The 15,294-nt window shown below is 38.5% G+C and overlaps 2 protein-coding genes across 2 annotated transcripts in view; one reads left to right on the forward strand and one right to left on the reverse strand.

Moving 5' to 3' along the window:
* LOC101863485 (protein VAC14 homolog) overlaps positions 1-6,608 on the reverse strand; it is a 30,893-nt gene extending 24,285 nt beyond the window's left edge. The window contains exons 1-3 of the mRNA XM_005091288.3: positions 6,366-6,608; positions 3,178-3,328; positions 1,297-1,464 (exon numbers count right to left, since the gene is read on the reverse strand). Coding sequence (XP_005091345.1) covers positions 1,297-1,464; positions 3,178-3,328; positions 6,366-6,466 — 420 coding nt within the window. The 5' untranslated portion in view covers positions 6,467-6,608. The remainder of the gene's footprint in view (positions 1-1,296; positions 1,465-3,177; positions 3,329-6,365) is intronic.
* Positions 6,609-6,825: 217 nt separating this feature from the next.
* On the forward strand, positions 6,826-12,701 carry LOC101851099. Its single transcript, XM_005091225.3, has 4 exons — positions 6,826-7,458; positions 9,041-9,235; positions 10,890-11,024; positions 11,510-12,701. Exons 1-4 carry the CDS (start codon positions 7,024-7,026, stop codon positions 11,633-11,635), a joined length of 891 nt encoding a protein of 296 aa, XP_005091282.1. The 5' UTR covers positions 6,826-7,023; the 3' UTR covers positions 11,636-12,701.
* The last annotated feature ends 2,593 nt before the right edge of the window (positions 12,702-15,294 follow it).

Consider the following 15,294-nt stretch of genomic DNA (forward strand, 5'->3'; position numbering starts at 1 on the left):
GGTGGTCATATATTATATATGTGAGACAGCGTTGTGAAATCAGGTGCTCGTCCAAATAACGAAATCTGAGAAACTTCCTTTAATCGCAAATATGTAGAGTTCTATTCAAGATAAAAGGTTTATTTCATTGGAAGCAAGGCAAATAAATCAGATTTCAGATGCCACCGGTAACTCCACATGCCCAAAAATTGACGAGCGCCAGATTCCACAGTGTCGTGACACATATGTGTTCTTTCACAATTAGAGAGGATGGATCCCAAGCTGGGGAGTAGTGCTTCTATATTTTTTATTCCTCTCGTACTCTGTAAGCAAGGGGAACTTTTTTTTTCATATGATAGTATCAGGTGAAAAACAGGCCACGTCACATTTAATCTACCCTAACAGCCTTATTTTTATGGTGGACTTTACTTGTTCTTAACTTGATTTGTTTTTACAAAAACAGTTTGTGAATCAAAAGGATTTTTATCTGACTTCCTCTTAAAATGGACTTATCTTGTTCTTCACTAGACCCTTCATATCTGAGCCAATGGTCACTGATACAAGGATCCATATAATTATATTTTTTGGCAAATCCTGAACAGTGCTAATGAGAAAGAGTAGTAGATTTGATCCTTTGAGTGATGGTCACCAGATCTTGAAATGATTAGTTTACTTAAGCTCCCTTGGTCTGACAGACAGATTAACAATTCTGCCTAAGCCATCATGCATTTGGAGCTCTGGAGCTCCTGTACATTTATAGCTCATATCAGAGACAGAACAAAGTAATTCTGTGTCTAGTACAACACAAAACACAACTCAAGTGAAGTGTACTGAAAGATAGCAGTCTCCAGATATACACACAATTTCATAAAATTTATGTACCCTTTAAAGGAGTGTTAATTATTACATAACTGTGGTTGCTAGTGGTAGAGGTAGGTAAGAAAATGAAAGATTAAAAAAGAAACCCCTGTTATGTAAACCCACCATACAGCCTACTGGAACTTAAAAAAAAACAAAAAAACATTCAGACTAGAAAGTTATAACAACAGACACTTTTCTGGCGGAAACCACCAATACTCCTACTTCTGTGAAAAGATAAGGCAAGTGAACACATTTCCATACTTGCTGTGTAGATGTAGTACTTTTTGATTACCTGTAGCCATCAGCAGACACAAGGAAAAAATGATAAAGCACTTGATTTTGGACACAAACATGAGTGATGTATAAATTTTCAAGCCACCTCACATGTTCAATCATAAATGCTGAGTTATGCAAAGGACACATGAAAGAGAAATCATACTCCATACTATAAGCTACCTTGCTGAGTCCATCAAAGACTTCGTTGAAGTGTGGGAGCACTGCTCCCCTAGCCACCTTGACAATGTTGTAGAGCGCCTCACAGGCGTAGTACTGTACACGGCTGTCCCCATCATGGAAGCACATGACAACAGGGTGCACCAGGCTGTCGATGTAGGTGCACGACTCCTGCAACATACCACAATAAAACATATACATATATATATATATATATATATATATATATATATATATATATATATAGAAGACAAAAACTTACAATTACGCAAAATTTTCATATGACAAGGTTCAGAACATATTTTGCACCAGCTGACTTGACCTCAGAAAAGCAAAGATATAAGAATTTTCAAAACTCTTCAATGTCAAGGCGACAGATTCAGACTACTGCTGCCAACAATTGCATATATAAGGAAACATTTTACAGAAATCAGATGTTGAAAGAGATTTTTAAAAATCATTCTTTACTTAGGTGACCAATAAATCGCCACAAGACATGAAGGATGCACATCATGAACTATGGTAATGGACAACATAGAAACATTTGGAAATTTTAGGTTCAATACTGGTACGTATTGCTTATATCTCTTCATTTCCAAATGTGATTAAGTATGGAGAGAGAATAAAGACACAGTCTTGGTTGCTAAGAATTATTGTAGAGAGCTTTCTGCATAATCCTTTTCATTTTTTTCAAAGAGAACTGTTGCACTCTTTTTCCTTCTTGTCCAGGCATATTGGATCACAGTTAAATGACAGGTAATAAGGAGTGTCTGCTCCGTATGCTAGGGAAAAATGAATATATCCAAGGAGGAGATTTCTGAGTGCAGTATTCACAGAACATCGAGACATTTTCCCCCCAAGACGCTATGTGGCCTTTTCTCCCATAGCTGCCACTAAGGGATTTTAAAAAAGGAGGAAATTCATGTGAAGGCGTATGCGCGCTCTCCGAAGGCTGGAGTAAAACCAGTGAGATCCAGAGGTAATATCATGGAACATCTGTCTTTGGAAGGGAAAAGTGTCATATTTGTTAACAATACTACATTAAAATGTATTTGAAAAAAAAACCAAACAACCCCAAGACACTAACAAGTATTTGACCCAGTTTGGTGACTAAAAATCCAGCGTTTGTTGCCAGCTAGTGTCTCATAAAAAGATTTCTTTCACTTTCGACTTGTGCAACGATGTGGAGCAGTATTGGATTAAGGAGGCAACACCTTTGCCACTGTTCGAGATTTCTTTATGGAAAACGCAAAGTGCAGCACCCGGCTTGTTCAATTTTTTTAAGAACAGCTGAAGTCGAACACCTTTGTTTTTTTCTCAATCCAGCTATATTTATTTTTACGTTCTGCATCAATTTCTCTCCAATTTCCGCCGTTTTCAATGACAACTCAGTGCGCCATCGTACCGATGCTCAATTGACAATCCACACTGTTGCTCCACAATAGATATCTATGTGAAACTTTAGCGTTACGCACAGAGCAGATGGAGGAAGCTTCGGGCGGACATGTGCAAGCCACATTTTCTTCTCACTCCCGGTTCAGTGTTTTCTGCATGTAAAAAAAGCATACAATTTGCTACCAAGAGGGGTCCAGCGGAGGAAGGAGGTAAGCTAGATGAAGCGGAGGTAGCAGAGTTTCTGCTATTTAGCAGAAAAGAGACAGCTATGCCCCCTTAAAGGTGTTTATAAATAATAGAAGTCATACAGCAACATGAGAATAATTATCATGAAATCTTGCACATAAACCCCCCCCCCAAAAAAAAACAACAACAACCCAACAAACTTTTAACAAACAAAAGCATATGAAAAACAACAAACGTCAACGACAAGAAATCACAGAGAGCAAATCAACAATTGAATGAAAAAGTAAAACAAGAAAATGTTACCTTTCCAAGGCCAATTGCTACTGCAGCCAACCCAATGAGACCTCCTTTGCGGGTGTTGGGGTTCTGTGAGCATGCAAAATCCTCTCCCAAAAGTCGTAATAGTTTTTTAATCTGATCCAGTTGACTTCCTGCCAGCATTTCTTTCACAACTCTGCATCCAGAAAACACAAGGCGTACTGACCGTTATTTACTAAATCTTTTCTAAATATAACCAGTTATGGCATGAAAAAAAGAAATGCATTTGATCAATATTAGTGTCACATGGCCAAAATTACAATGAAGTAAGTCCACAATTTTGAGTTATCTGTTAGGATAACGCAATATATGTCAAAATGCGTGGTATTCTTTTACTTTAAAACTCCCGTCTCACACTTAGCTACCCGCTAGCTGTCCTTTTTCAATGAGAATATTGACGTGTTGAACCAGAACATCAACTTCATTTTCGTCGCAAATTAACAATTTTTGAAATACTTGATGGTTTTTAACTAAGCTATATCACACAAACCCTAACCGAGTAGTAATTTGTGTGCTTTAAACCAATGGTGCAGGGTCCCTGTTTTAACCCATGATTCTATATATTTTCTGGTTAAGTACGATTTTTTTGGGGAAAATAATTGATTTGCGACAGTTTTAGTGGCATGACTGGCATGTGTGTGACCTGCAGCAAAAAATACTGCAGTCTGACCCCCAAAGCAGTGCATCTGTGATAGGGAGTGAAAGTAAAAATGTACTGTCAAAATCTGAAAATGTACTGGGTGCAAGCATTAAAATGTTGCTTTCAAACACTGTTAGTATTTTCAGAAAAAGTTCAGTTCACTATACTGTCAGCCCATCTATGGGTTCTGGGAAAAGGGACAAACATGATGTTGAATAAATGGCCACCTGTTCTGTTCTGGCCAAAGAGAGTCATTTTGGAAAAGAAAAGTCACCACATTTTTTTTTTTACATTAAAAAAAGTTTAATTTCCAACAGACCTGTGTAGCTAGAGCTAAGCTGGCTTGAGCATAATTTCCTATAAGTTGAGAAGCCTCATCATGTGATTTGACTATGATCTGATTAAAAATATTTTTTTAAAAAGTAACAAGGCAAAATGCATATATACACATTCAGTTTCCAACTGTTAATAACTGTATAACAGCAAGGATGACACTGTGTTCCAGGTCCTTTTGTTCCTTGAACACATACCATACAATGTATTTTAATTCATTCTGATCTTGCTCTGGTGAAGTAGGGGCAGGAAAAGCCAACAACCCATCAGATTTTTTTTAGGTCGAAGAGACTATTCGGACTCGAGTCCGAATATGAAACAATGTTATTCGGACCCTGATTCTTGTCCAGCATGACATCACTTCCAACTTCCTGTGACTCGTGACCCCCGGCTTCCTGTCCTGCCTCACTCGTGACTTGCCTCAGGCTGGGTAGAGACCGGGATCACTTTGGGCAAAATGGTGTTAAATTGTGCTGGAGCCGAGTTCTTATCTTATGATGAATTTGAGGCCGGCCTGAAAAGTTAGAGCGCTTCTAATAAATGTTTATTTGTCAAGAGAGGTCATCAGAAGCAATTAAAGATGGCTCATTAGCGTGTGTCGGGGCCGGATGGGCCGCCTGCACATGTGTGGCTGTGTGTGCGTGTCGGGGAAGGGGGGCGGCGCTATCGGTCCGGGCGTTGAACGTCGCATACGCGTCAGTCCCCCCCCCCCCGGCAGCTGATCATTATTACAATAATAAGCTAGTCTTGATGTAGATCTACGTAATGAATTGTGCGCTGGTCTATGGAATCAAAAGTTGCCGTATGTTCGGCTCTACACAGCAACACAACTTTTTCTTGGTTTGTGTATTTGAACGAATCGTCTTTTTTTTTACACAGCTCATAATATGCAGGTGCCAGGAGATCTGCTAATCTTCAATTTTACCTTTTTCTGTTCAAAGAAAATGGGAAACATGGGGGGTGGGGGGGGGGGCGTATCAATGAGGCGGCGGGCATCGGATCGGCAGACAAGGTGAGGGGGAAACTAAAAAATGGTGGAAAATTGGAAGCACTGAAAGTTAGATCTATGGAACGAAGACACTCCTTTTTTCCGGACCAGTGTCCGAATAACATTTGTTCTTATTCGGAATCGAGTCCAAATATGAAATTTTTTTATTCGGACTCGAGTCCGAATTTGAAAAAATGTTATTCGGACTCGATGGCCTTTTTAGGTCATAGTAAGCCCCCCTGAAGTGAAACCCCACAGTTTGTTTACAAGTGAAATATTTTATTACTAGATCTATGATGACTTTGGGATTGAGCCTACTAGATCTACAGCCTATGGCTTGTTCGTCTCCTATAAAAACCATCGATAACTCGAAAAGTAATTTTGGGGCAGAGATAAAGTCCATTTCATTCATGATTCCATTTGTGTTCAACAGACATTTAAACAAGCAAGAAATACAAAAGAAGTAGGCTACATTCACGGCCCCCTGAATGTTGTTTGCAATTTAAAAACGATCTTGCTCACATCACCCCCTACCCTTTTTCCCTTTGAATCTTTTGAGCTTTTCTTCACCCCCTCCCACCCCTCTTCCCGCCTTGGCCTTCTTTCATTCTCCCTTGTTTCTTCGACCGACTTTTATTTTCAAATGTATTGTCAAGCGTTGCCGGGTTCGCACACGTGAAGAGGATGGAAGTCGTGTTCCGCGCGCTGAGCGAGCAAGGCCTTGGCGACCGAGGCTGTTTCACTGTGCTTTCCTTCGTCCTTCGTAAACTCCGTTGCATTCAGACCACCGTGCCGTAGCATTATAAATTTTTCACGCTAGACTAGATTTAGAACTGGTATTCCTGTGCTGTTTCCTCACTCAATCACTTTGAGTTTGAGCGACCATAGTGCTTCAGTCGTGCCTCTGTGACAATGGTGGATGATTCATCAGGGTGCCGTGTGAACGTAGCCTGCAAACTACGTTCACGGTGCAGTGAACATAGCCACTGCGTCACAGCGATTCATTAAAAGTCTGTCACGGGGGAGACCCCTCTGAACCCCCCCTCCTCATTCTTGCGCAATAGTTGAGAGGTCCGGTGTTCTTCAATGTTCCTCAATAATTTCTAGAGTCTAAATCTAGATCTAAATTCTAGATCTAGATGTAGTCTGGATTATCTAGAATCTAGATCTAGATCTAAGAACAATACAATACAATACAGTGTGTATACAAACCGTTCTATCTCAAGAGCTGCACCCTTTCGCTTTTCATACAATTTATCGACGAGTGCTCTGACACATGCAGCTGTTAAAGGAGCATATTCTTTGTCAGCCATGGTTAAATTGATCCAGCAGTCAGTAGTAGGAATAAGTATCAATAAATTGATTTACATCCCAGAACACTGCTATTCCGACCGGCAACACCCAGCTGACTCGGTACGATATGATGCATCAATGTTTATCTGCCATTTTGAACCAATCACGTGAGCATTAATATTAACAAAAAGGTATTTACATGTATTGGCACCAATATAGAAAGTTTTCCCCCTGAAATATTTTAACTTTGCATTTATACGTTTCCAGAATATTTTTTGAAGACTAAATGATAGTATTTATCGCTTTTTACTGAACTCAAACATTATGAACAAGAGCATAAGCGATAAGAAGAAATGAAAACAAAAACAAAAGACAGGCTTCAACGGAATACTTCCGGGTTACGATGGCTGCCGTACTGCTACAGACTGGGACCTGAAGCACCGTTTCCATCGACATCAGATTTTTAACGTTTACATGCAATGATTGCCTCCGAATTCAAAATTTTTAACCTAATCAAAATGCTTTAGATCTATAGGCACACGTCTTTAATAAGGCGAGGGATACATCGGGTTAAACAATGGATGGGAGCAGGGAATCTGCCGAGACGGAGCAAGAGAACGACAATACGATAAGCGAAGAGCTGTCTCGTTTCAGCTCTGCCTCAGAATCACAGAGTTCCTCCTGCACAAGCATTACTAATCCATTTTATGAGGGCCCATCTGAAGCAGACACAACACAAACTAGTTCCACATCTGTCAAAACTGCACGAAGGACCTCATCGAGTGGAAGACGCAGGGAGTCAGGATGTCAAATGCAGCCATGTTCTGCATCTTGCATGGGTCATCGTCGTCAGGGCTCCCACTCACATTGTCAGACTCACCCCATGTATCCGCCACAGGGAGCTCGGATGTCTGCTCCAAACCATGAAGAAAATGTTGAGCAAAGAGTTATTATTGTCTGGGACCTCGGGTACCTGGTCACATGTTCTGGCTTCCTACAGTCCCTGCAGTTGGTGAGTTTCTCTGAAACTTCTAAAAAATGTGTTCACTTTCACATCCTTTGTTTGAGTCTATGACTTTTAGCCTTCCAGTGTAATTATTTAATGTTTGATGTGAATGTTCCAAAATGTATTGTGTTCTGCATTTTGTAGAGCTTGTTGTTGATTTGCTCCTGGTTTTATGCTATTATTTTTAGGCCTCGGCAATTAAAATTTAAAGTCACCTGGCGAGACTTCAAAGGAACTGTGCCACCTTGGCCTGTTTTCAAAGTATCTGGCGTCACCAGACGTCTGCTCCATGACCAGAAAAGATTAGAAGGCACTCGTGAACCTTTTGGTGAGGACTCAGGCTTAAAAGTCTATGTGAAAGGTTTATAGGTGGCCCGAAGACTGATGAGTATCGGGGAAGAAAAAAAAACCAAAACTGTACTGTGGAAACCATTATATAACAGGCCCAGTAATGACAGGGATCTGGTAATAACAGGGTTTTTTAAAACTCCCTTTTTTTCCGACTCTTTTTCTCTATTAAAAGTTATCGGCAATAACAGGGCCTCATCGGAGCCCAATCGGTTATAGCAGGGACAAATACTCGTTAACAATGTGTGAAAACTAAGAGATAGATAGAGAGAAAGAGACGCAACAGATCAAATGAGGGAGCGCTGCGGTGTGCTGCAGACTTTGATCTAGCCCTAATACGGGGTGCCCACTATCATTCACTATGGATCGGATGGGCGGATCGGGCGTCGCTTAAAAAACGAGCGTGTTTGTTTTCAGTTTCATAAACAAACGCGTTTGTTTTCAGCTTCAGGAGACCGAGTCAGGCGATGGGCCAGATCCAGCTGTAATGAGCTCCCCGTATTAATCTTGCTACTCGCACGTGAAATGTGTCATGCACAGGACTGTGACAGGACTGCCTAATGGCCACGAGAGAGGACTGCGGTGTGGGTACTTGTGGAAGGAAAACTACCCATGAATAAATACAGCTGGATTAGTTCACAAATGCTTACTTTCCTTGCATTTCTGATTTAACAGGGATCTGATATAACAGGACTTTTTCTTTGATCCCACCATCGGTCTCTACTGTACGTCAACAGGGTCCTTGACACTTTATAGCTTAGCCTCTGATCCGGCAGACATTTTCAAATTGAATTTACCTAGGACTAAAGTTCAGCCGGAGCTGCTCATGTAACTGGTTGCAATTGGTTTTTCCCCTAAGCTTGGTTATTGCACAAGATAGAAAGATGAATCAAGACTGGCCACATATTTGTCTCTATTTGAGACTCTTCCTGTCTATCACTAGCCAAAATGGCAACTGGTGTTATACTGCCAGTCCCGCTGTACTGCCAACTTCATACATGTCCCCAGGTAGACGGTATAAACAGGGTTTTAAAGGCACAAAGTTTCACATGACTGTTTCTAGGATCAGTACAAACTGAATACAAATTAGCAATTCTAAGTTATTGACAGCATTCAAAAGTTATAATCGTGTTACTGAAGAATGTTTGGAAAAACTTACTGAAATGTAAATTTTAAGTTAAAGAGTAGTGCTCTATTCTTTCAACCATTTTTGTTCATACGTCAATGATTTTCTCCCCAGATAATGACCATTGCGACATTGGTGTGTCTTGTGAGCTCAGGTGCAAAGGAAGGAGGACTTCTGAACCTTCCACTCAGCTGGCATTTTCGCATCATGATATTTGTCCTGGTGCTCACTCTGCTAGTCATCGCTACCCTCTTCTTTGGCAACATCACCTCTCTTATTACAATCTTCGGGTTTGAATGGACCTTCTTTGTAAGAACTTGAATCATCTGACTGGTATCATAGTGATCTTGAGGCTTGTAGTTTATTGAATAGCTTTATATTTACATTGTGATTTCGATTTATTCTCATTATACGTATAACAATATGTGAGCGTGCCTGGTGAAAGGTACCAAAAGACGCTTAAAAATTATTTGAACCGAGATATCAGGCTTCAAAGGTCAGAAATAGAAATCTTGACAAAAACTAAGTTCCTGCAAAAATGGATTCTTTAGCCATTAATATATCAATGTTTACAAGGAATTGAGTTTCTTTTACTTTAAAATACATTTTTATAGATGTTAAACTCGAGGTATATTGCATAATCGCAAAAAGTGTGTGAGAAAATTGGATTTCCGAGTAAACTCCGCAGACTCTTGTCCATTCATAAATTCGACCCATTCTCAATGCATTCCAAAATTTAGGTCATTCTCTCCCCTCTCTAATGGCGGGTAGTGTTCATGAATATCTAGAACATGTAAACAAATCAAAGCTTTGTGCATTCACACCCTTGTGTTTCTTTGGAGAGCAAACTTGTATCGTCTATGTTTGCCCTGCACAAACGTAGATATATTTCTAGAAAATTATTGTTCAAGGTGGTGGTGGTTTTAAAGATGTAATGTAAATACTTTGAAGCTGTTCGTTTATCTTAGCTGCTTTTTAAAGTTGGTTTGTGAGTAGTGAATGTGTTGTCAGGTCATCTCAAAGCATAGATCTGTCTATTTGAAGCAGAAACAAAGGGGAAACTTTAAAGCTGTTTTTCTCAAAACTTTGTTTCTGTACCCTGCCTTACAAAATCACCCATATATCTAAAAAACTGCTGAAGATATCTATGATCACTGTACTTGAAAATTCAAAAGAACATGATTCTTTAAAATGCGCCATTTGGTACCTTTCACCGGGCACTCACATATAATAAAAAAATTGTCAAGCATCTTTTTGAGTTTGAGCCCAGTAATGACCTGTTCTTGTCTTCTCAGGCGAGCTCATTTTGTAAAGATCTTTACCTTCAAATGAGTGAATCTGCCACATCAAGATTATCTGTCAGAAAGTGTAACAAAAACTCTTTTAATGTTAATACTTATTCTTTTGGAATAAGGTTATTGCAATTTTCTTCTTGCTGGCTGCAAATATAAAAATAATGTAACCAGGTTTATTTTTTTAAGAAAAAGAATAGGTGGTCTTATCACAATGGTGACGATATATTTAGAGATTTTAAGTAGATACGTGTCGTTAACAACTCAGTATTGCATGTCATCAAAATAGATTTATTATGATACTGAATATATATATAATATTGAAATGGAAGTTGAGAAGTCCTTTTAACACTTTGCGGTCACTTGGCACAATAATGCGGCGGTGAAAATTATCCGTTCCGGTCACTGCGCCAGGCCCGAGAAGTCCGTTGCAGTGGCTCTCTTGGCTGGGTGACCAGATGGGCTATATTCTACTGCTAGCTGTGTGACTGCAAAGTGTTAAGTGGGTTTTTTTAAATTTTTTAAAACTCTATATTATATTAAAATACCTCAGGAAAAAGCCTTAGGAGGTTCACTATCTATGTTTGCCACTCAGTTGTTTGTGTTTATCTGTAGTGAAGTATTACTGATGTTAAGGTGAATAAACTGAACTTGAATGTTTTCTGTTTCAGGACATGATTGTTTACTCTCTGTTTGCCTTTTTCTACCTCGTGGGCTCATCCCTCGTCGCCAGTGCTTTCGATTTCTACGAGAAGATGAAGACAGATGTGTCAAAAGACACAATAAGTCAACTAGTCACTTCAGTGGTAAGTTAAAGAAAAGATGTTGAATTGTAGGTTGCAAAAATTTTGTACTTTTGATCTGTATTAAAAAGTATGTAGGTATGATGTCCAGAAAAAAAAAAGAATGGACCTAAAAGGTGCTGAACTAAAAAACCAAAATTTGATAAAAATTGCGAGGCAGGGAGAAAACTGCTATTTTCTTCGATTTCATTATTTTGACGAGAGCCTGATTCCACCACACTGCCTCACATATATATACATGTGTAATACTTTACTCTGTGTGTGTGTGTGCATTTTATATATGTGTGTGTGTGTGTGTGTGTGTGTGTGTGTATGCATTTGCTCGTGCATGTGCGTGCGTGAGTGTGTGCGGTTATTACATTTTTTCGTTCTGCTTTCTTGTTTCTTGCCTTTGAAAGAACCAAATTTGGTGTAGTGAGTTTTGAGTCTTGCAAAAAATTTTTTAATTGCTTTTTATTTCATGTGTACATGTTTTATATCTTTTCCAGATTCTTGGGTACTTGTGCATGTTACTTCATGGGCTCTCAGCTTTTCTCAGCTACCGCAAATGGAAGATTCAGTACCGACTGTACCAACGCCGCAAACTCATCGAAGAAGATGAAATTGATTTGTAGAAGTCTTATTTGCAGTGTGATTTCAAAATGTTATTTGATGACTCACTGGATGTTTTTTTAACATGATGCTTAAAGGGTTAACAACTCTTTATCCTGTGGTTTGTCTCCAACTTGTTTTTTAAGAAAGATGATCAGAGTGATGTGACGTCTCTCTCTACGTTCCAAATGATACTGCAGAGAATCAAAGTTGCATTTATATACACATATACACACATATCTGTGGCTTTATTGTTTTAAAAATGCTGATCTATCATGTAAGAAAGAGTCCTTGTTGTATAAGACGTCTTCCGATTGCAGTGAGATTGTAAACTTTTGTCCTTTTGGCCTGAAGATTGCTTGCTGTGGTAAGAGGAGAAAAGAAATTTGATGTCTTCTGATCCTAAAGAAATAATTAATGTGGGTGAATGTTACCTTCTCAGAACGTGTGACTAGTGACACTCTCGTTGATACGTTCTAGAAGAGCACTGCAGTCAGTTATCCTTTACTGTGGCTTTCGCAACATACGTCGCTCCCCTCGACTACTATTACTATTGTATGGTGGTTACGACATGTACATCTCTATATTTGTCATTTTTAAGGAAATAGGATGAAAATTGTCTATACACTTCATGTGCCCAATTTTATACCGTTACCATTAGTAGAATAAGTTCTGCCGTCAAATTCAGATGCAGATGGTTTATTGACTTTAATGGTGATACTTTAAGATTTAGAAGGGGAAAAAGAATTGTGATGTTCAGTTCATAAGTGTAACTCAGTTACAGTATTAGACTCACTTGTGCATGGTGCCTTTAGTACCTGTCACAACTTCTGATAAAGTCACTGCTTGTTTTGTATTTGCAGGTCTAAGATCCTCTTCTGTCATTCTCAAAACTGAATTAAAATTTTTGTTTTTTTATTGTAAGTTATCTGAATCTAGATGTCTATTGTTGAGAAATCTTGATCTGCTAGTCAAGATACCATCTAGATATATACTTCATATCGATATGCTGTATAACATGGATAGCTCGAATTCGCCGGGACTGGCCACGATAGTTCAAGGGATACGTAGTATGAGAGATAAAGAAAACCCCCCACCAAAACAGGACAGCAGGCACAGTTCGACAGATGCCTGATTTCGAGTCTTCACTGTTAGACCTATCCGTGTTATACTGTTTAATATTGATCTGGAATCGAAATCTACTTCTGTATCACGACACGGTAGAATCAGGCGCTCTTCAATATTTTGGCAGACGGAGTTATTGGCATCGTCCTAAAGCTTGTTCATTTGTCTTGCTTTTTGTTGAAAGAAGTAGGCTATCCGTTTATCTTGAAAAAAAGTTGAGATATTTGCGATTGAGGAAGGTGGGGGTCGCCTGGATATATTATATATATATATATGTGTGTGTGTGTGTGTGTGTGTGTGTGTGTATGTGTTCTGTATTCTTCTGTGATTCTTGAACACTCTTTTCACTTCTTCCAAGTGAACTTTTGAGCCTGTCAGAGCTTTAATTCAACTCTTTGTTGATGAATGTCACTGCTGACATTTGTTGTTCCCAGTAATTTTTGTATTGACACCTATGCTGAAGCTACTACTTAACTTTAAGATCATGGAAAATTACTTGCGAAAAAAGATACCTTCTGCGAGTAGAAACAATATAGATTTCATTAGTATGTTTTTAAGACATATAAATAAAAATATTATAAACATCACCCCCAGAAACATAATGATCCTGTTTTACTGCCTCAGGGGTCCACGGAGTGCTCTGTTTTTCCACCACTGTAAGGTTGAACATTTTGTCAAAAGTAATTAATGAAGAAGAACAAAATTAGGGTCTCTGTTTTCTAAGGTGTGTAGTGGCCTGGGAAATCCAGACTCATTGTCATCTTAAGACTTTAAAAAAATGTTAGATCTCTGTGAATAACTTGTCATTTCACAGCTAAAGATATTTTTTAAGTTTTTAAAACTCATTTAGGACCTAATGTTTTTCTTCGACTATTGAAACATTTTGGACGTAGTTAATTTGTAACCCTGTGAATCAGTTTGAAGATATAGAAATAAAATGGAGCAAAATTTAATGATCCACAAACAATATTTCTTTTAAAAATCTTTCCTCTCACATTTTAAATGTTCACTGATGATACAAAAGCAGTAGAATAGAAATAACAATACAAACAACCCTGTTAAAATTGCTGATCCTATCAGCTATAGGCCTACATTCAAATGTGTTCCCCCGGAAGTTATTGATATATTATATATTATATTTCTCTGAATATTTGGCAGATTTGTCTTGTTTCTTTGTTTAGGAATTGTGCAATGTGTAAATTGGGGAAAAATAAGTTTAAAGGGAGGCAGTTTATTTTCGTGGACATTTTGGGGAAAAATGACATATGTTGCTACTGACTATTCTAAATTGGAAAGTGAAAAAGAATGAGCTTTGAAACCGTAAAGAACATATTTGTAGAAAGTACAGGAATCCACTGCAAAACGGATAATTTCTGTTTTTATCTTTTTTCTATTTTAAGTGTTTTCATGCCCCCATCGACACAATTTAGATCACTTAAGAGGCAGGCAGGCTTCTAAACACGCATGTCAGGCCCAATACTGGCTGAGAAGGATACAACATCTCAGAAGAAAGTCCAAGATACTGAATAAAAATTCTCCCCACCCAGGAATCAAACTCAGGTCTCCTACGTGCGACAGAAAAGCGTCTAGTTGCTACACCACAGATGCCAGTCAGTATTATTTGATGCAGAGAGGTATTTCATGGGTCATATGTGTAATTTCTGCTGAAGTTTTATGCCTCTGTTGACACTGTTTAGAGAATTTAGGAGGCAGGCTGCTTTGACCTGCCTCTTGAGGCGACCCCAGGACTGAGAGAGATACAAAGTCCTAGAAGGAAGTAGGAGATTCTTGATAAAAATTCTCCCCACATGGGACTTGATGAAGTCATACTTCAGAATGTGGCTTCCAAAATAATTTTAGTTGATTTAGGCATTATTTTTCCTATTTTCAGATTTAAAAAACGAATGAAAGAAACGGAATGATGCAGAGTTGAATTCAGGAGAACATCAGTATTTCATGACTTCTTTGGTGCTGTTTCCTTTTAACAGTTGTGCTTCTTTCCCAGGCACAAATATTTTCACGTTTAGTTATTAAGGAGTGGGATGCTCAATGGAATTATGAGCGTTTTTTTGGCCGTACAACATGTAATACAAATGCTAATATCCTTGTGAAAAATTACTTTTATTCCTCTCTGTAATGTCACTTGATTTTTAACTTGGCTGTAAATGATGTTTCATGAGTTGAGACAGTTGTTTATGATCAGAGAGTAAGTGGTATGATTGTCTGGCAAATATTGTGTAACAACAACAGCATCAACGTTATAGTCTTTGTCTATTCTTGTCACATTGCCTGTCCTATTGGCTTTACATATGATGTTTGTTGACATAATGGCATATCAATGTTGTCTGAAAATGTGAGGCATTTTTCTCGGATAAAAAACATCTTAGTGTTTGGTTAGTCAAAGATTATATGGCTAAGAAAGATTTTAGATCTATTAGTTTTGTATGTATATTATAAATATATGTATGTCGCCCATCCTGTAAACAATTTTCTGTTTTGTTTTGCCTTGGTTGTTTTTGTTTGGGATGTTTTTAATCGCAGCTTCCTTGGTATTATG

This window comes from Aplysia californica, unplaced genomic scaffold (genome assembly GCF_000002075.1).
Source record: "Aplysia californica isolate F4 #8 unplaced genomic scaffold, AplCal3.0 scaffold00027, whole genome shotgun sequence".
NCBI classification, from domain to species: domain Eukaryota; kingdom Metazoa; phylum Mollusca; class Gastropoda; order Aplysiida; family Aplysiidae; genus Aplysia; species Aplysia californica.

Excerpts from the sequence above, each read along its gene's own strand:
- LOC101851099 (XM_005091225.3), top strand. The coding sequence starts at position 7,024 with ATGGATGGGAGCAGGGAATCTGCCGAGACGGAGCAAGAGAACGACAAT. Across the intron at positions 7,459-9,040 it reads TCCTACAGTCCCTGCAGTTG|ATAATGACCATTGCGACATT; the intron begins GTGAGTTTCTCT and ends TTTTCTCCCCAG. Across the intron at positions 9,236-10,889 it reads GGTTTGAATGGACCTTCTTT|GACATGATTGTTTACTCTCT; the intron begins GTAAGAACTTGA and ends TTTCTGTTTCAG.